The sequence below is a fragment of the Rhinopithecus roxellana genome, chromosome 3 (genome assembly GCF_007565055.1).
Source record: "Rhinopithecus roxellana isolate Shanxi Qingling chromosome 3, ASM756505v1, whole genome shotgun sequence".
Taxonomy (NCBI): Eukaryota; Metazoa; Chordata; class Mammalia; order Primates; family Cercopithecidae; genus Rhinopithecus; species Rhinopithecus roxellana.
Window position 1 is genome coordinate 163719091 of NC_044551.1, and position 15989 is coordinate 163735079.

The following is a 15989-nucleotide window of genomic DNA, read 5'->3' on the forward strand; positions in this document are numbered from 1 at the left end:
CACCCTCCTCCTCATGGGCTCCGACCCCACTCAGTCCCCGGATTCCTGCTCGGCTGTGACCTCTGGGAAGCATTCTTCCACGCTCCTCCCCAAGGTTATCACTAGGGCCACTGCAGGCCTGCTATGGAGTCTTAACTGCACTGTGAGGTCTTCCCTGTGGACCTGTCTGCATCCTCCAAAGAACTGTGAGCTTAGGGATGGGGTTCATTCACTGCTGCTCAAGTATGTGAGTATCTCCTATGTGTAGGCACTGCTATGCTGATAAATTAGGCAGGTGAAGTCCCTGCCTGCGTGGAGCCTGCACTTTGGCATGACAGCCAGATAAAACTTGGTAACACACAAGGAAGAGAGTACAAACACAATCCATCCTCAGGGAGTGCTCCATGCTCTGAAAGAAAGTGAAGCAGGGAAAGGGAGGCGAGTGGCTGCAGAAGAGTGAGGGATGAGGCATGACTCTAGAGGGGAGGGTGGGGGTCCTTTGCAGAGATAGCTGCTGAGGAAGGAGGGCTCCAGGAGGAAGGAACAGCCAGCACAGAGCCCTGGGCAGGAGAAGCAGCTCAGGCTGGAGGAACAGGAAGCCAGGAGGCCAGAGTGGCTGGAGCTGGAAGAAAAACAGGACAAATGGCCAAGGAGGAGGCCAGAAGGAAGGAGCACCCTGTTGGCTGCATGCTGGGAATCTACAAGTAACTCTAGGCTTGAAGGATTTGAGGGTGGGAGCAAAGTGACCTGACAGCAGATTCTGTCTTTCATCCCCAGTACCTAGCACAGCCCCAAGTGAGTCTGCTGACTAAATGAGAAAAAAAAACTTCTATGTGTGGACAGAGAACACGTGTCAACACTGGGCAGGGAAGGTCACTCCCCTCCAGGAACTCAGTCTTCTCAGGAAAGAGGCTACCACCAGTTATAACTAACCCATGTGTTTTTAAATGAGGGACAGAATGAAAAGAATAGTTTGGGAAAATGAGGATGCCATGGCGCAGACAGGCGGATGCTGGCTTCTGTGTGAGGACCAGTGCTACAGATACCACCTCATGTCAGGAGGTCCAAGAAGTCCCACCGGAAAGACATCCATGTAAGTGGGTTTATCCCTGCACTTCCCAAACTTATTTAATTATGGAACTTTGTTGGAGTGCAGGTCACTTATTAATTCCATAAAATACAATTGGAGAGAAGTGAATACAGGGATCAGAATAGGGTTGACACTCTACAATGATTAGCAATTTCCAGGCTGTTTAAATCTGTCTGGCTGCCTAAGGCAGAAGACAGAGTCCTGAAGCTTGGGGCCGCCAGGGTTAGAGATTTATGATGCCTGTAGGAAGTCAGGATGTGAGTATGAACTTAGCATGCTGGTATGAACTTGGCACATGCATGGTCTGGTTGCAGGGAGTTGTGTGTATTATAACATAAAGCCCAGGGTCTGGGTTCGGTTTAATTGGGGGAATTGTCTTCACTCCTCATGATACTTCTGCCTGGTTTAAGCTGCTACCAACATACAGCTGTCAATGGCTTCGATGCATTTTATTTGGCCTTAGATGCAATCCAGACTACTGATCGCTCCTTCCTTATTAGAGCCTCTTCTGCCGCACTGGCTTCCAGAATACCACTCTCCTCATTTTATTCCTTCATCTTTGGCTGGCTGACTGGTGGATTGGTTGATTACCTCATTCATTCATTCCCACTACTATCTTTAAACACATGTTATGTGCCAGGCCCTGTGATAATCTCTGAAGATATACTAGGAGATGAAACAAACATGCTTCTGCCTAGTGGAATTTAGTGGGAGAGTCAGTCAAGCAAATAAATATTATTACATAATTTAAAATGTCAATGTGATAGTAAGATACAAATAGGGCAATGACAGAGTCAACAATTATCATGTGCAAACACCCTGATGTCTCTCAGCTGCTTTTCTTCAGCCCAGGTCTCTCCTCTTGGTTTTTTTTATCAGAATACCTACCGCCTTCTGAAGCATCTCTGCTCAAATACTTCAAGACACTATAAACCCATGGACAAACAGAACACACGATCTCCACCTATCATATAGTTCCTGCCCCAAGCAAAACAAAACTCAAAGCAAAACCACGGGGTCCTATTTCCTATGTGCCCTATTGGTGAGTGGCCCTGTCGTCCATCTATTGTGCAAATAAACTCTTATGGGGCATACACACCCTTTCACCTTCAATCGCTTTCCAATCCTTCAGCAAATCTTGCCAATTTTACATCTTTATTAAATCTCAGCTGCCACCACCCTAATCTGAGCAACAATTTTGCCCATCTAGACTTCTGCAACAGTTTCCAAGCTAGCCTCCCCAACTCATTCTTCATCTATGGATTCTTTCTCCACACTACAGAGTGATTGATTCAAAACGCAAATCTGATGATCTCATTCTCTTCCCCCACTATTAAAAACTCTTTCAGTAGCTTCTTGTGGATCTTTGGGTAAAGACCAAACATGGTCTCTAGCATGGCCTGTAAGACTCTGCATGGCCTAGCTCCTGCCTACCTCTCCAGCTCCCCTCTTATACCTCTGTGTCCTCCATCCATGATGATCTTCAGTCACCTCCTTAAATGCATTTCTCTCCCTCATTGGATGCTATTCTCTTCCTTGACCTGCCTAATTCCTACTGAGCCTCCAGATCTGAGGTCAAACGCCTTCCTAGAGGAAGCCTTCTTGTAACCCTAGACTGAATCAAATTTCTTTGGATACACTCTCATACTACTGTGTTCCATAATGTTGTAGCACTTATAAGATTTTAATTAAACTCAAATATGTAATATTTGATTAAATCCCTCTCCCCAACAAAATTTTAACTTCCAAGAAAAACTCATTATAAAACTCAAGAAAACTGACTATATGCACTCTTCTTTCTCCTGGTTCTTCTTCCCTCTCACCCATACATGTAAACATGTCTGTCCTAAGATATGCTGCTCCTCCCTCTTTTGACTCCACACCCTTCGAACCACAGGGATCACCTTAGCCCAGATAACTTCAAAGCCTCTTCCCTAAACCTCAATCTCTTTCCAAATATCCAGGTAGGCAAGACCAGTGGTTTTGTAACATTTTGACTGCAACCCAGTTAGAACATTCATTTGGCAACTTACTGCCTACAAAGATGCAAGAAACAAATTTCATGAAACAATATTGTCATTTGCTTTCCTATTAGCTTTCATTTAAAAATACTTTGTCATAGAATTATAAGACCCAATGGGTCACACCCTGCAGTTTAAAATACATCGTACCAGATATTTACATATGGATATTTCTCTACAACCTCAAACATAATATGACTATTTCCCAACTCATTTCTCAACAAAACTTCCTTACTAAGGAATATATGATCCTTCTCTTAGTCACTGAGGAACAACACATTGGAGTCATTTTGGACTCCTCCTTCTTACCCAACCCAAGTAGTTGTTAAAACCTCTTGGGGTTCTTCCACTGCAATGTGTTGGCCCCCATCCCATCCCTTCTATTCCCACCATCATAGTTCAGATATTATTGTAATTTGGAATGCTGTAATAGTCTTTTAAACTGGTTCCCTACTTCCAGAATTTTCAAATAGAAGTGACTTATGTTTGAATCACAATTGTATCAGAGCAGAAAGCTTTAGTTCCATTTGACCAACAAAGTAATGTGTAAGGGACTGAAATACATGTGACTTTATCCACTCAGTAAATTCCTTGAAAAATTAAATTTTAATTGAGGCTGCCTCACATTTCTAAAATTTCTATCACAATCCAGAAACCAAACTCTGGGTTGGTGGTAACGGCAGGCAGACTCACCCATGTCAGCAGTGACCATGGTAGACTGGTTTTCAGGGATAGAGACAGAGGTCTGGTCTTGGTCCATGCTTCGAGAGTCCTCGTTGACCTCGTGTTGGCTCTGGCTGAGTTCTGATCGCAGTTCTGAGTACTCATCTTCCTCCCTGAGAAAAAAGGAGAGTTGGTCACCACTGACAGAGGATTTAAGACAACCCCCTAGAGAATATGTCTTTTAAGGACAAGAAAAAGACATTCAGAGAGAAAACAGATTTCTCCCCTGGGCCACATGGACCAGGATTCCTCCCAGCCCAAATAGATGGTCACATCTATGGTCAACGAGTGAAGCTGAAAGGTTGCTTCTGTGTCCACATAACATACCCATGTACCGAATGAGATTCATCTATCAGCCTGCAGAAACTCTTCCCCTCTAAATATTCCTGAAGAAACGAGATTTCTTCACCTCCTCAAATTCCGAGGGGAAAAAGAACTAAGACTACTAGCACTGAGGCTACTGTTGAACCAAATAGCTAAGAGTCTAGCACACAGCAACAGCATGCCCTACCACCTGGAGGGGCCCACAGGGGCTTCCTTCTTGAAAGAGGCTGGAGGTTGGAGATGGGGTTGGAGCTACTGAGAAACCAGCACCTCATCTGTGCAGATCAAACTAGACGTTTTTGAAAGATATATGGATCAGCATGCCCAAGAAAGACGAGGCTAACTTCCCAAAGAAAGGAGGTAGAATTAGGGGGTAGGAAGAGAGGATGCAATGAGGAAAAAACGGAACACCGAATGAGAGAACACCACTCAGTGGCCTATTTCCTTTAATTGGCACTTGCTAACAAGAAGACAACATTTAAACCCCACCGTGTTTTATTTGTATACACTCATCTACCTATTCTCAGCCCTTCAGGGGTCCCTCAACCTCTGGTCTCTTCATTGTACTATTAGTAAGCTGAGAAACTTAAAATTGCAGTATGTATTTCAGAGCACACGCAGTGTCCCCTTCCCACACTACCACCACCACGCATACACTGGACACAGGGATGGAGACAGCAAAATGAACCCTCTTTGAAGGATCTATTTTGCAAGTAAACCAGTAGGGGCAACTGTCAGGGGATTTAACTGGGAGTGGAATGCCCACTTAGGTCTGCTCAGCCTCAAGGGCAGATTGTCTGTGAAGAAAGCTAGGAATCGGAGAAATCTCAGCCTGGCATTCATTTTAAGTTGTCAACAACCAGAGAAGAAAGTCTACAGTGTTGGATTCTGGGTGGACCAAGATGATGAGTGGTGATCATTAGGGTTTAGGGAGGCAAGTGGGAGACACATCTATAAATCAGAGAAATGTGAAGAACAGAAATCTTGGTTCTCTCAAGATATCAAATTTCTCCCAGGAAAGGGATTCAGTTGAGCCTGTGTATTATAAGGTATTGTTAATAAAAGCTACCCAGAAATCTGGAAAAGCTTTATGTAGATATAAAGCCCCACGACATGCAAAATATGAATTAGAGAGTGGTAAAGACAAAAAAAAAAAAAATACAGACTAATGTTCTATGAATAAGTTAATTATTAGACATCTGCAAGCAAAAGTCAACAATAATTAAGTTTAGGAAAGAAAACGATTAAAAAGTACTCTTAAGTGCCTTTTTGGTCTACAGGATGATTGTGCACTGATAGATACATTAGCTCTCCTTTCAGTCAGCACTTAAAATTCTGATGTTAGTTAAGGGGAGATTTTGTGTATGATGAATAAATTACCTTGGTTGCATGGCCAACGTAATCAGCTTTGGCTCAGCCAAGACATTTTTGCAGCCAAGAAAGCAAGTGATAAATGCTACTGCTGTTTCTTTGGTATAAATGGCATTTGTAAAATCTTTAATAGCCACCTTCAACCCTCCTGGCTTGCCAGATTCAAAAACATATAGTTCCTGCCAAATCTCCTGCTTTGTACAGAATTACTTCTAGAGATTACTAGGATGAACTTCATAAAGGAGTGCATTGAGAAGGTGTGGGAAAGGGAAGCTGTTATTGTAGAAACATTCCCTACTGAGGTCAGAGCACAGTCTGAAAGAGAACCATATTACATTAGGCAGTAGGTTTTCCGTGTCACAACATGCAAACTAAAAATTCCTATTCAATGTATTTGAGCACCAAAACAAAGATAGGAACACAAACACTGCACAGATTCTGTCTTCAAGGAGACAAAGATGTTCACAACCCAAGAAGGATGCTGTGGGTGAACATAGGTGGAATATCTGGGGCTGCCAGTGGGGAGTGACCAGAGAAGACCTCCTGGGTGGAGAAGCACTCAAGATGAGTCTCAAGGCAAGTAGATTTCAGTTAGGTCACAAGTGTGGAATAGCACAGGCAAAGGCTCAGAGGAGCTGCAAATGTGCAGAACTTGGAGAGGAGCAAGTGGTTCACTATGGCTGAAACCAAAATATGGCACAGGATGGAAACATGAGGATGGAGAGGTACTCAGACTACTTGTTGACTGGGCAGTTTGAGCAAAAGGAAAACATATTGCACCAGAGGATGCAAATAATCAAGGTTAGATGGAAGAAATAAACATACAGTGTGGAAAGTCTAGGAATTCAGGGGAAGGAATAAATGTTGCCAAGATCTTGTGTGGAAACAGATAAAATGAGAAGAAGAGAAATGCATTCCAGCTATGGTAATCATTGTAAGTATTCTAGAACTAAAACGACACATGCCAACAAAGTAATAGTCATTAGAGGTGGAAAGCTACCTTGTGAGAACAGGGAAGATCTTGTGCCACAAAGAATGAGGTATAAAAAGGTTAAACTGAGTTTAAATATTACAAAGTTCATGCAGCCCTGTTGAGTCTCCCACTGACTTTCGTAAAAAATCATGGAGCTGCATATCCTTCTCTCTCATTGGCATCATTCCTGAAAGGAGGCTGGAACCTGGGACTGGGAAATGACAAATTGTAAACTAACTCAATTTGTGATTGCAGTACGCGTGACACACTGATGACCGGGGGTCTTCTCTACCATTCAGGAGCATTGTTCCATTAAGAGCAAAGGAGTAAGTAAAACACACTAAGAGTCCCTGGCAGTTTTGCAAAGACAAGGTTTTGAGTTGTGCTTCTGCAGTGGCTCTGCACAGCCTTGAGGATGCCTGGTGAGGCTGTGTGGCTAATGACACAGCACAACAGCATCTGAAGATGACTTCTGTTTGTTGTGTATACAGACATTCTTCTCAAGCAATAACTTATTTCTTTGGGGAAAAAATGCCTCCCCAAAAAAACACCAACTACTAATGCTGGTGATGAAAAGAGGAAAATGTAAAAACACGGGAAAAAAAAGTGGCCATTTAAAACCAGAAAAATAGCAGCTCTGATAAACTGATAAATGTTGAAAGTGACACTCTGTAGTAGTAGGTTTATAATAACGGACTGACAAAGTTCTCAGGTGTTTCTCCTTGGAACGTAAAGGGTCAACTCACAGGATTCCAAATGCATATTCTTTCATTCACTTAGAAGTGTCTGGGAAGTGCTTCCAAGCTGCTTTAAGAGATGCAACGATTAATGCTTGCTCCTAGTTTAAACAACATAACAAATGCTCCTAAGGAGGCAGGCATTAGATTGTACACTTGCCTATGTAATGACCAGCAGTGGCAGAAAAGTCACAGGCTGGCAGACTGGAAGGGATTTTAAAGAGTGTTTTAGCCAGGACCACTACCTTTATTTTACAAATAAGACAAACGGGGCTTCGAGAGACAACTTACCTAAGATCATGCAACTACTAGCACAGCCTAATTCCTAAATTTCACACCAATGAGACAATATGTAGTTGACTCTTCAACAACATGGATTTGAGCTGCATTAATCCATTTATATGCAAATTTTCTTTCAATAAATGTATTTGAAAATTTTTTGGAAATTTGTGACAACTTGAAAAAACTCAGATGAATCGTGTAGCCTAGAAACACACAAAAAATTTTAAGATAGGTCATAAATACATGAAATATATACATTAGGTTGATGCAAAAGTAATTGCGGTTTTGCTTTTGAAAGTAATGGAAAAAACCGCAACTGCTTTCGCACAACCTAATAGATACTAGTCTATGTGTTAACTGACTGCTTATGTTATCTGTAAGGCTTCAAGTCAACAGTAGACTTTTTTTTTTTTTTTTGAGACGGAGTCTCGCTCTGTTTCCCAGGCTGGAGTGCAGTGGCTGGATCTCAGCTCACTGCAAGCTCCGCCTCCCCGGTTTACGCCATTCTCCTGCCTCAGCCTCCCGAGTAGCTGGGACTACAGACGCCCGCCACCTCGCCCGGCTAGTTTTTTTTTTTTTTTTTTTTTTTGTATTTTTAGTAGAGACGGGGTTTCACCATGTTAGCCAGGATGGTCTCGATCTCCTGACCTCGTGATCCGCCCGTCTCGGCCTCCCAAAGTGCTGGGATTACAGGCTTGAGCCACCGCGCCCGGCTAGACTTTTATTATTATACTTTAAGTTCTAGGGTACATGTACACAACATGCAGGTGTGTTACATATGTATACATGTGCCATGTTGGTGTGCTGCACCCATTAACTCGTCATTTACATTAGGTGTATCTCCTAATGCTATCCCTCCCCCCTTCCCCCTCCCCACAATAGGATCCAGTGTGTTACCCTTCCTGTGTCCAAGTGATCTCATTGTTCAATTACCACCTATGAGTGAGAACATGCGGTATTTGGTTTTCTGTTCTTGCAATAGTTTGCTGAGAATGATGGTTTCCAGCTGCATCCATGTCCCTACAAAGGACAAGAACTCATCCCTTTTTATGACTGCATAGTATTCCCTGGTGTATATGTGCCACATTTTCTTAATCCATTCTGTCACTGATGGACATTTGGGTTGATTCCAAGTCTTTGCTATTGTTTGTGAAGTGACACAATAAACATATGTGTGCATGTGTCTTTGTAGCAGCATGACTTATAATCCTTTGGGTATATATATCCCCAGTAATGGGATGGCTGGGTCAAATGGTATTTCTAGTTCTAGATCCTTGAGGAATCGCCATACTGTTTTCCACAATGGTTGAACTAGTTTACAGTCCCACCAACAGTGTAGAAGTGTTCCTATTTCTCCACATCCTCTCCAGCACCTGTTGTTTCCTGATTTTTTAATGATTGCCATTCTAACTGGTGTGAGATGGTATCTCATTGTGGTTTTGATTTGCATTTCTCTGATGGCGAGTGATGATGAGCATTTTTTTCATGTGTCTGTTGGCTGCATAAATGTCTTCTTTTGAGAAGTGTCTGTTCATATCCTTTGCCCCTTTTTGATGGGGTTGTTTTTTTCTTGTAAATTTGATTGAGTTCTTTATAGGTTCTGGATATTAGCCCTTTGTCAGATGAGTAGATTGCAAACATTTTCTCCCATTCTGCAGGTTGCCTGTTCACTCTGATGGTAGTTTCTTTTGCTGTGCAGAAGCTCTTTAGTTTAATTAGATCCCATTTGTCAATTTTGGCTTTTGTTGCTATTGCTTGTGGTGTTTTAGACGTGAGTCCTTGCCCAATGTCCTGAATGGTATTACCTAAGTTTTCTTCTAGGGTTTTTATGGTTTTAGGTCTAACATTTAAGTCTCTAATCCATCTTGAATTAATTTTCGTATAAGGAGTAAGGAAAGGATCCAGTTTCAGCTTTCTACTTATGGCTAGCGAATTTTCCCAGCACCATTTATTAAATAGGGAATCCTTTCCCCATTTCTTGTTTTTGTCAGGTTAACAGTAGATTATTAGTAGTTAAGGTTTTGGTGAGTCATGAGGTATATCTGGATTTTTAACTCCACAGTGTAGGGGTTGGTGCCACTATCCCTCATATTGTTGGGGCTTTTTTAACTCTTACTTTAGGTTCATGAGTACACGTGAAGGTTTGTTACGCAGGTAAACTCGTGTCATGGGGGCTTGTTGTACAGATTATTTCATCACCCAGCCCAGTACCCAATGGTGATCTTTTCTGCTCCGCTCCTTCCTCCCACCCTCCACCTACAAGTAGGCCCCAATGTCTGTTGTTCCCCTCATTATGTCCATTTGTTATCATTTAGCTCCCACACATAGTACTCTGTTTTCTATTTCTGCATTAGTTTGCTAAGGTTAATAGCCTCTGGCTCCATCCATCTTCCCACAAGACATGAGCTTGTATTTTTTATGACTGCATAGTATTCCACTGTATATACGTACCACATTTTCTTTATCTAATCTGTCATTGATGGGCATTTAGGTTGATTCCATGTCTTTGCTATGGTGAAGAGTGCTGCAATGAACGTTTGTGTACATGTGTGTTTATAATAGAATGCTTTATATTCCTCTTGGTATATACCCAGTAATGTGATTGCTGGGCTGAACGGTAGTTCTGCTTTTAGCTCTTTGAGGAATCGCCATACTGTTTCCCACAATGATTGAACTCATTTACGCTCCCACCAACAGTGTATAAGTGTTCCCTTTTCTCTGGAACCTCACCAGCATCTGTTATTTTTTGACTTTTTAATAGTAGTCATTGTGAATGGTATGAGATGGTGTCTCATTGTGGTTGTCATTTGCATTTCTCTAATGAGCAGCAATATTGAGCTTTTCTTCATATGCTTTTTGGCTGCATGTATATCTTTTGATAAATGTCTCTTCTTGTCCTTTGCCTACTTTTTAATGGGGTTGTTTTTCTCTTGTAAATTTAAGTTCCTTATAGATGCTGGATAGACCTTTGTTTGATGCATAGTTTGCAAATATTTTCTCCCATTCTGTAAGTTGTGTGTTTACTCTGTTGATAGCTTCTTTTGCTATGCAGAAGCTCTTAAGCTTCATTAGATCCCATTCGTCAATTTTTGCTTTGTTGCTATTGCTTTTGCTGTCTTTGTCATAAAATCCTTGCCCTTGCCTCCATGCAGAATGATACTGCCTAGGTTGTCTCCCATAACCCTCATATTGTTAAAGGGTCAACTATAATGTCAGGACTGAAGGAAAAGATATTTCATTATTTATTAAAGATTCCTTCTCATTATTGGTTAGGGGTAAAATTATTTAATCAGAAGAGGGAAAAATCAATGGAAGTATAATTCTTACCATGCTTTCCAGACTTCAAGCTCAAAATACTATGGAATCAACAGCATTTGATAGACTGTCATGTCACTATCCACATTATCTCTCTCATTTTGGGTACACATTCATGCCTTCCACTGCATTGGAATGATTTGTGGAGAAGACCCAGATGGTCAACTGCCTGCCTTGATAGCTGTCAAGCTGTCAGTCAGCTGTGGCCAACTAATCCACCCTACTTGACCTGGTGTTTTTTTGGGTGAACTGCATTCTTTTTAAAATTAAAAGTAGACTTGCCTTTAAATGGCTGGCTTTCTTTTAAAGAACAAAGTTTCGTGGGTTTTTTTGTTTGTTTTTTTGTGTTTTTTTTTTGTTTGTTTTTTTAAAACTATTGGAAGGAAATGTATTCCTTTTAGTTCTCTGAAAGAATCTAGTACAGGAAATAAGTGATGAAAAATGTCCTCATTCTTTCTTCAATACTATCTCCCCTTATTTTTTCAGATAGCATAGAGAAGATCAGACTCATCTATGAATCTTTTGGTGAATAACTGAACAAATGGGATTTTGAAATGCTCTTCTATGAATATAACAATCCATTTTTGTCTTAACAAGAGCTCATATAAGATCCATATTCAAGAACTTCCAAATATTAAAAAAGAGATTGATATAGACCACACAGGAAAACAGGGAAAGAGAAACACATCTTCTTTATGGGCATTATACTTTTTAGACAGTAAATTAATCAGAACAATATGTTTTGCTGGCAGACAAGGAGGTTTCGGTTACAGTGTTTGAAATGCAACAACATGAAGATGAGCAGATGCCTGTGTGTTGTTGGCTGCATGTACATCAAGATGTACATGATACCAACAACACACAGGCAACTGTGTGCCCAAAGATCAGGAGAAACATCAGGCTCCTGGTGCAGGCCTGAAATCTTAGCAGTCAGATTATATTACAGTAGATAGAGACTCTGGGATGTTATCTCTCTGTCCTCAAATGAGGTGGCATTTTGCAGCCCCATTAAACCGAAGGGTTGAGTGCCAATGCTGAGATCACAGAGATAGGAGGGGTCTGTGCCTTGGGGCTGCTGCTGTATGAGGTGAAACATGTGAGAGAGTTTAGGACAGGAGCCTAGGCTGAGGACAAATTCCATGGAGGGAAGAGAAGATCTACAGTCTGCAGGGTCCTAGAGGTTTAAGAAGAGTGCCATCAGGAAGGAAAGATGGCTTAGGGTCAATGCCATAGAAAGGGACCAATGACAAGAAAAGGTCACTGGATTTTTCATTTAAGAAATCATTGGTGATTTTCAAGAAAGGTGTTTTAGTCAGCTCAGGCTGCCATAAAAAAATACCATAGACAGGGTGGCTTAAACAATAGAAATTTATTTTCTCACAGTTCTGGAGCCTAGATCCTCCAAGATCAAGGTCCAGCATGGCTGCTTTCTGGTGAGGGCTCTTCCTGGCTTCCAGATGGCTGACTTCTCCCTGTGTCCCCATATGGCTGGAAGGAAGAGAATATACATGCAAGCTGTCTTGTGTCTCTTCTTAAAAGGCAATACACCAAAAAACAACCCTATCCAAAAGTGGGCAAAGGATATGAACAGACACTTTTCTTTCTTTCTTTTTTTTTTTTTTTTTGAGACGGAGTCTTGCTCTGTCGCCCAGGCTGGAGTGCAGTGGCCGGATCTCAGCTCACTGCAAGCTCCGCCTCCCGGGTTCACGCCATTCTCCTGCCTCAGCCTCCCGAGTAGCTGGGACTACAGGCGCCCGCCAGGTCGCCTGACTAGTTTTTTGTATTTTTAGTAGAGACGGGGTTTCACCATGTTAGCCAGGATGGTCTTGATCTCCTGACCTCGTGATCCGCCCGTCTCGGCCTCCCAAAGTGCTGGGATTACAGGCTTGAGCCACCGCGCCCAGCCCCAGAACAGACACTTTTCAAAAGAAGACATTTATGTGGCCAATAAGCATATGAAACAAAGCTCATCATCACTGGTCATTAGAGAAATGCAAATCAAAACCACAATGAGATACCATCTCACACCAGTCAGAATGGCGATCATTAAAAAGTCAGGAAACAATAGATGCTGGAAAGGATGTGCAGAAATAGGAACACTTTTACACTGTTGGTGGGAGTGGAAATTAGTTCAACTATTGTGGAAGACAGTGTGGCAATTCCTCAAGGATCTAGAACTAGAAATAACATTTGACCCTGCAATCCCATTACTGGGTACATACCCAAAGGATTATAAATCATTCTACTATAAAGACACATGCACACGTATGTTTACTGCAGCACTATTCACAATAGCAAAGACTTTCAACCAACCCAAATGCCTATCAAGGATAGACTGGATTAAGAAAATGTGGCATATATATACCATGGAATACTATGTAGCCATAAAAAAGAATGAGTTCATGTCCTTTGCAGGGACATGGATGAAGCTGGAAACCATCATTCTCAGCAAACTAACACAGGAACAGAAAACCAAACACCGCATGTTCTCACTCATAAGTGGGAGTTAAACAATGAGAACATATGGGCACAAGGAGGGGAACATCACACACTGGGGCCTGTCAGGGGGTGGGGGGCAAGGTGAGGGATAGCCTTAGGAGAAATAACTAATGTAGATGATGCGTGCAGCAAACCACCATGGCACATGTATACATATGTAACAAACCTGCACGTTCTGCATGTGTATCCTAGAACTTAGGTATAATTTTGAAAAAACAATGAAAAAAAAAAACAGGCAATATACCTTCTTGAGGACCTGCTGTGGTTTGAATGATTGTCCCCTCCAACTCTCATGTAGAAATTTCATCCCCAATATTGGAGATGGAGTCTAGTGGGAGGTGTCTGGGTCGTGGGGGTGGTGGATCCCTCATGAGGAAATTGTTGCCCTTTCTTGTGGGTGAGTGAGTTTTCACTCTGTTAGTTCCCTGGAGAGCGAGCTGTTGAAAGAGCCTGGCACATCCTCCCTCTCAGGCCATGTGATCTCTGCATAGGCGGCTCCCCTTCCCCTTCTGCCATGAGTAGAAGCAGCCTGAAGCCCTCACCAGAAGCAGATGCCAGTGCCATGCTTCTTGTACAGCCTGCAGAACTGTGAGCCAAACAAACCTCTTCTCTTTATAAATTACCCAGCCTCAGATATTCCTTTCTAGCAACACAAAGGGACTAAGACAGGGCCCTACTCTTCTGACTTCATCTAACCCAGATTCTCTCCAAAAGGCCTCATCTCCAGATACCACCACAGTGTGGGCTAGGGCTTCAATATATGAATTTGGCAAAGGGGGCACCACAGCTCAGTTCACAGCAAGTGGGTTTTGGTAAACTGTTGGAGTCAGAAGCCACACAGCAGCAGTGAGCTAATGAGTAAAGGGGAGATGAAGCAGAGAATATGAACAACTCATGAGACTTGGTAGTGAGAGGCTGATGTTATGAGAGTAGCTTACAGAAAAGAAAATAACCTTCTTGGGAAAGAAAAGATCTTATGTTTAATTTGCTTAGAAATCTTTCTTTATTTTCTTTTCACATCCAGTGAGCTACTGATATATTTTGCCATTTCCCCCATCCCACTGTATAATCTCCCCAATCAGATTAACATTAAAAAAAGCCACTCATAACAGTGGCTTTTTTAAAGAGAAAGAGCACATATTATAAAACAGTGCGTGTTGTATGATCAGATTTGTTTAAAATATTCATGAATAAAATTTTTCAGAAGGCCTTATGTATAAAGTGTTTAGTGTTTAATCCTAGGAGATAGGATTTAGGATGCATTAGGCAGAGTTCAGTTAGGAAAACAAACTGCACTGCATGTTTCAAGTGGAAAGGATTTAACTTAGTTCCATGCCTGCAAAATTGTTGGAAGGGCTGCAGAAAAGCGAGGTGAGCAGAGGCCACCAAGAGCTGTCAGATTTGCCATCGTGGCTGTGATCCCCTCAGAGATCAGGAACTGCTACTGACTTTGCACCACCATGGGCTGAGGGAGAATAGCTCCCACCTCCCTCTGCCTTCCAAACCCATGTGAGTGCATTTCATCAGCACAGTTAAAACTCTATCCAGAACCTAGCTGGTAAGAGTCTGAGAGATAGTTCCCTGGCCCCTTTTGATTCTGGGGAGAATAAAGAGAGGGGTGGGAATGGTATCAAAGTGCTAGACAACAGCTATCATAGTCTCTACCCTCTTTAGTTACTCAGTGACCAACTGTATGCACCCTCTTATCCACACCACAATTTCTAAATTGCAATAGCAATGATACTAACCTTCTCTGTAGTCAACCCTCAATTCAATTTAAATAGATTCATCTTTTCAAAACGAGAGATCCAAAGTACCATCATTTACAGTGTGGGATATAAGGATTTTTAAAAAATAATTTGATTAATTTTTTATTTTTTAATTTATAATGTTTTCCTTTTTTTGAGTTTTATATTAACTGGAACTTTACAAGGATCCAATTTCCTTAAAATTTTAAACATTATTCCTAACGATAGTATTGTAAAGTGATCTTCACTCTTCTAGTTCAATGACAAACCCACCTAGATATCATGTAACCTACCTACTAAATGATGAGTTTCACCAGTACCAACTCACCCTATCTGAAATAATAGAAGAAAATAAGAGGAAAAAGAAAAGTGCATGTGTGTGTGTGTATGTGTGTTTATATATATACACACATATACATATACAAGCAAGAAAATATGCACAGCCTAGCCATCTTTTCTGCTACTGGTCATGAGGCTAGAGTTGATATTTATAACTTCCCTCTACTAGGAAATCCATATTTTATTTGTTTGGCTAGCATCTCAGCTGGTTAGAATGAGTTCTTTGCTTAATGAAGTAATCCAAAATCTTTATTCCTCAAGGGCCTAGCCCTCAGTGGACTGACTTGTATTTGGCCTGACCTGTATTGGGTTGTTCTAATCTACTAACTTTCACCACTGGATAATTACTAGAAGGTATCCTAGGTATTCAGACATAGTATTCAGTGTCCCAATTTCCTCTTGATAGTTACTCCAGCCAGTAGAGTAACTTCCTTCTTTGCTTGTTGGCTCAGTGGCATGGGGTGTCCCAAAGGGCCAAACAGGTTGCAGTCAACTGAATCATTTGTGTATTCTCTGATGGAGAACTTGCTAAGATTTCATACCAGCAATGCTCAAAGTTGCAAAAATAAGAAGCTATAACTTTTTTTT

General features: G+C 41.7%; 1 protein-coding gene across 5 annotated transcripts in view; it reads right to left on the bottom strand.

Moving 5' to 3' along the window:
* MCC (MCC regulator of WNT signaling pathway) overlaps positions 1-15989 on the bottom strand; it is a 486531-nt gene that overhangs the window by 89411 nt on the left and 381131 nt on the right. For all 5 annotated transcript variants that reach the window (XM_030928032.1, XM_010375821.2, XM_030928033.1 and 2 more), the window contains one exon: positions 3784-3926. In XM_030928032.1, coding sequence (XP_030783892.1) covers positions 3784-3926 — 143 coding nt within the window. The remainder of the gene's footprint in view (positions 1-3783; positions 3927-15989) is intronic.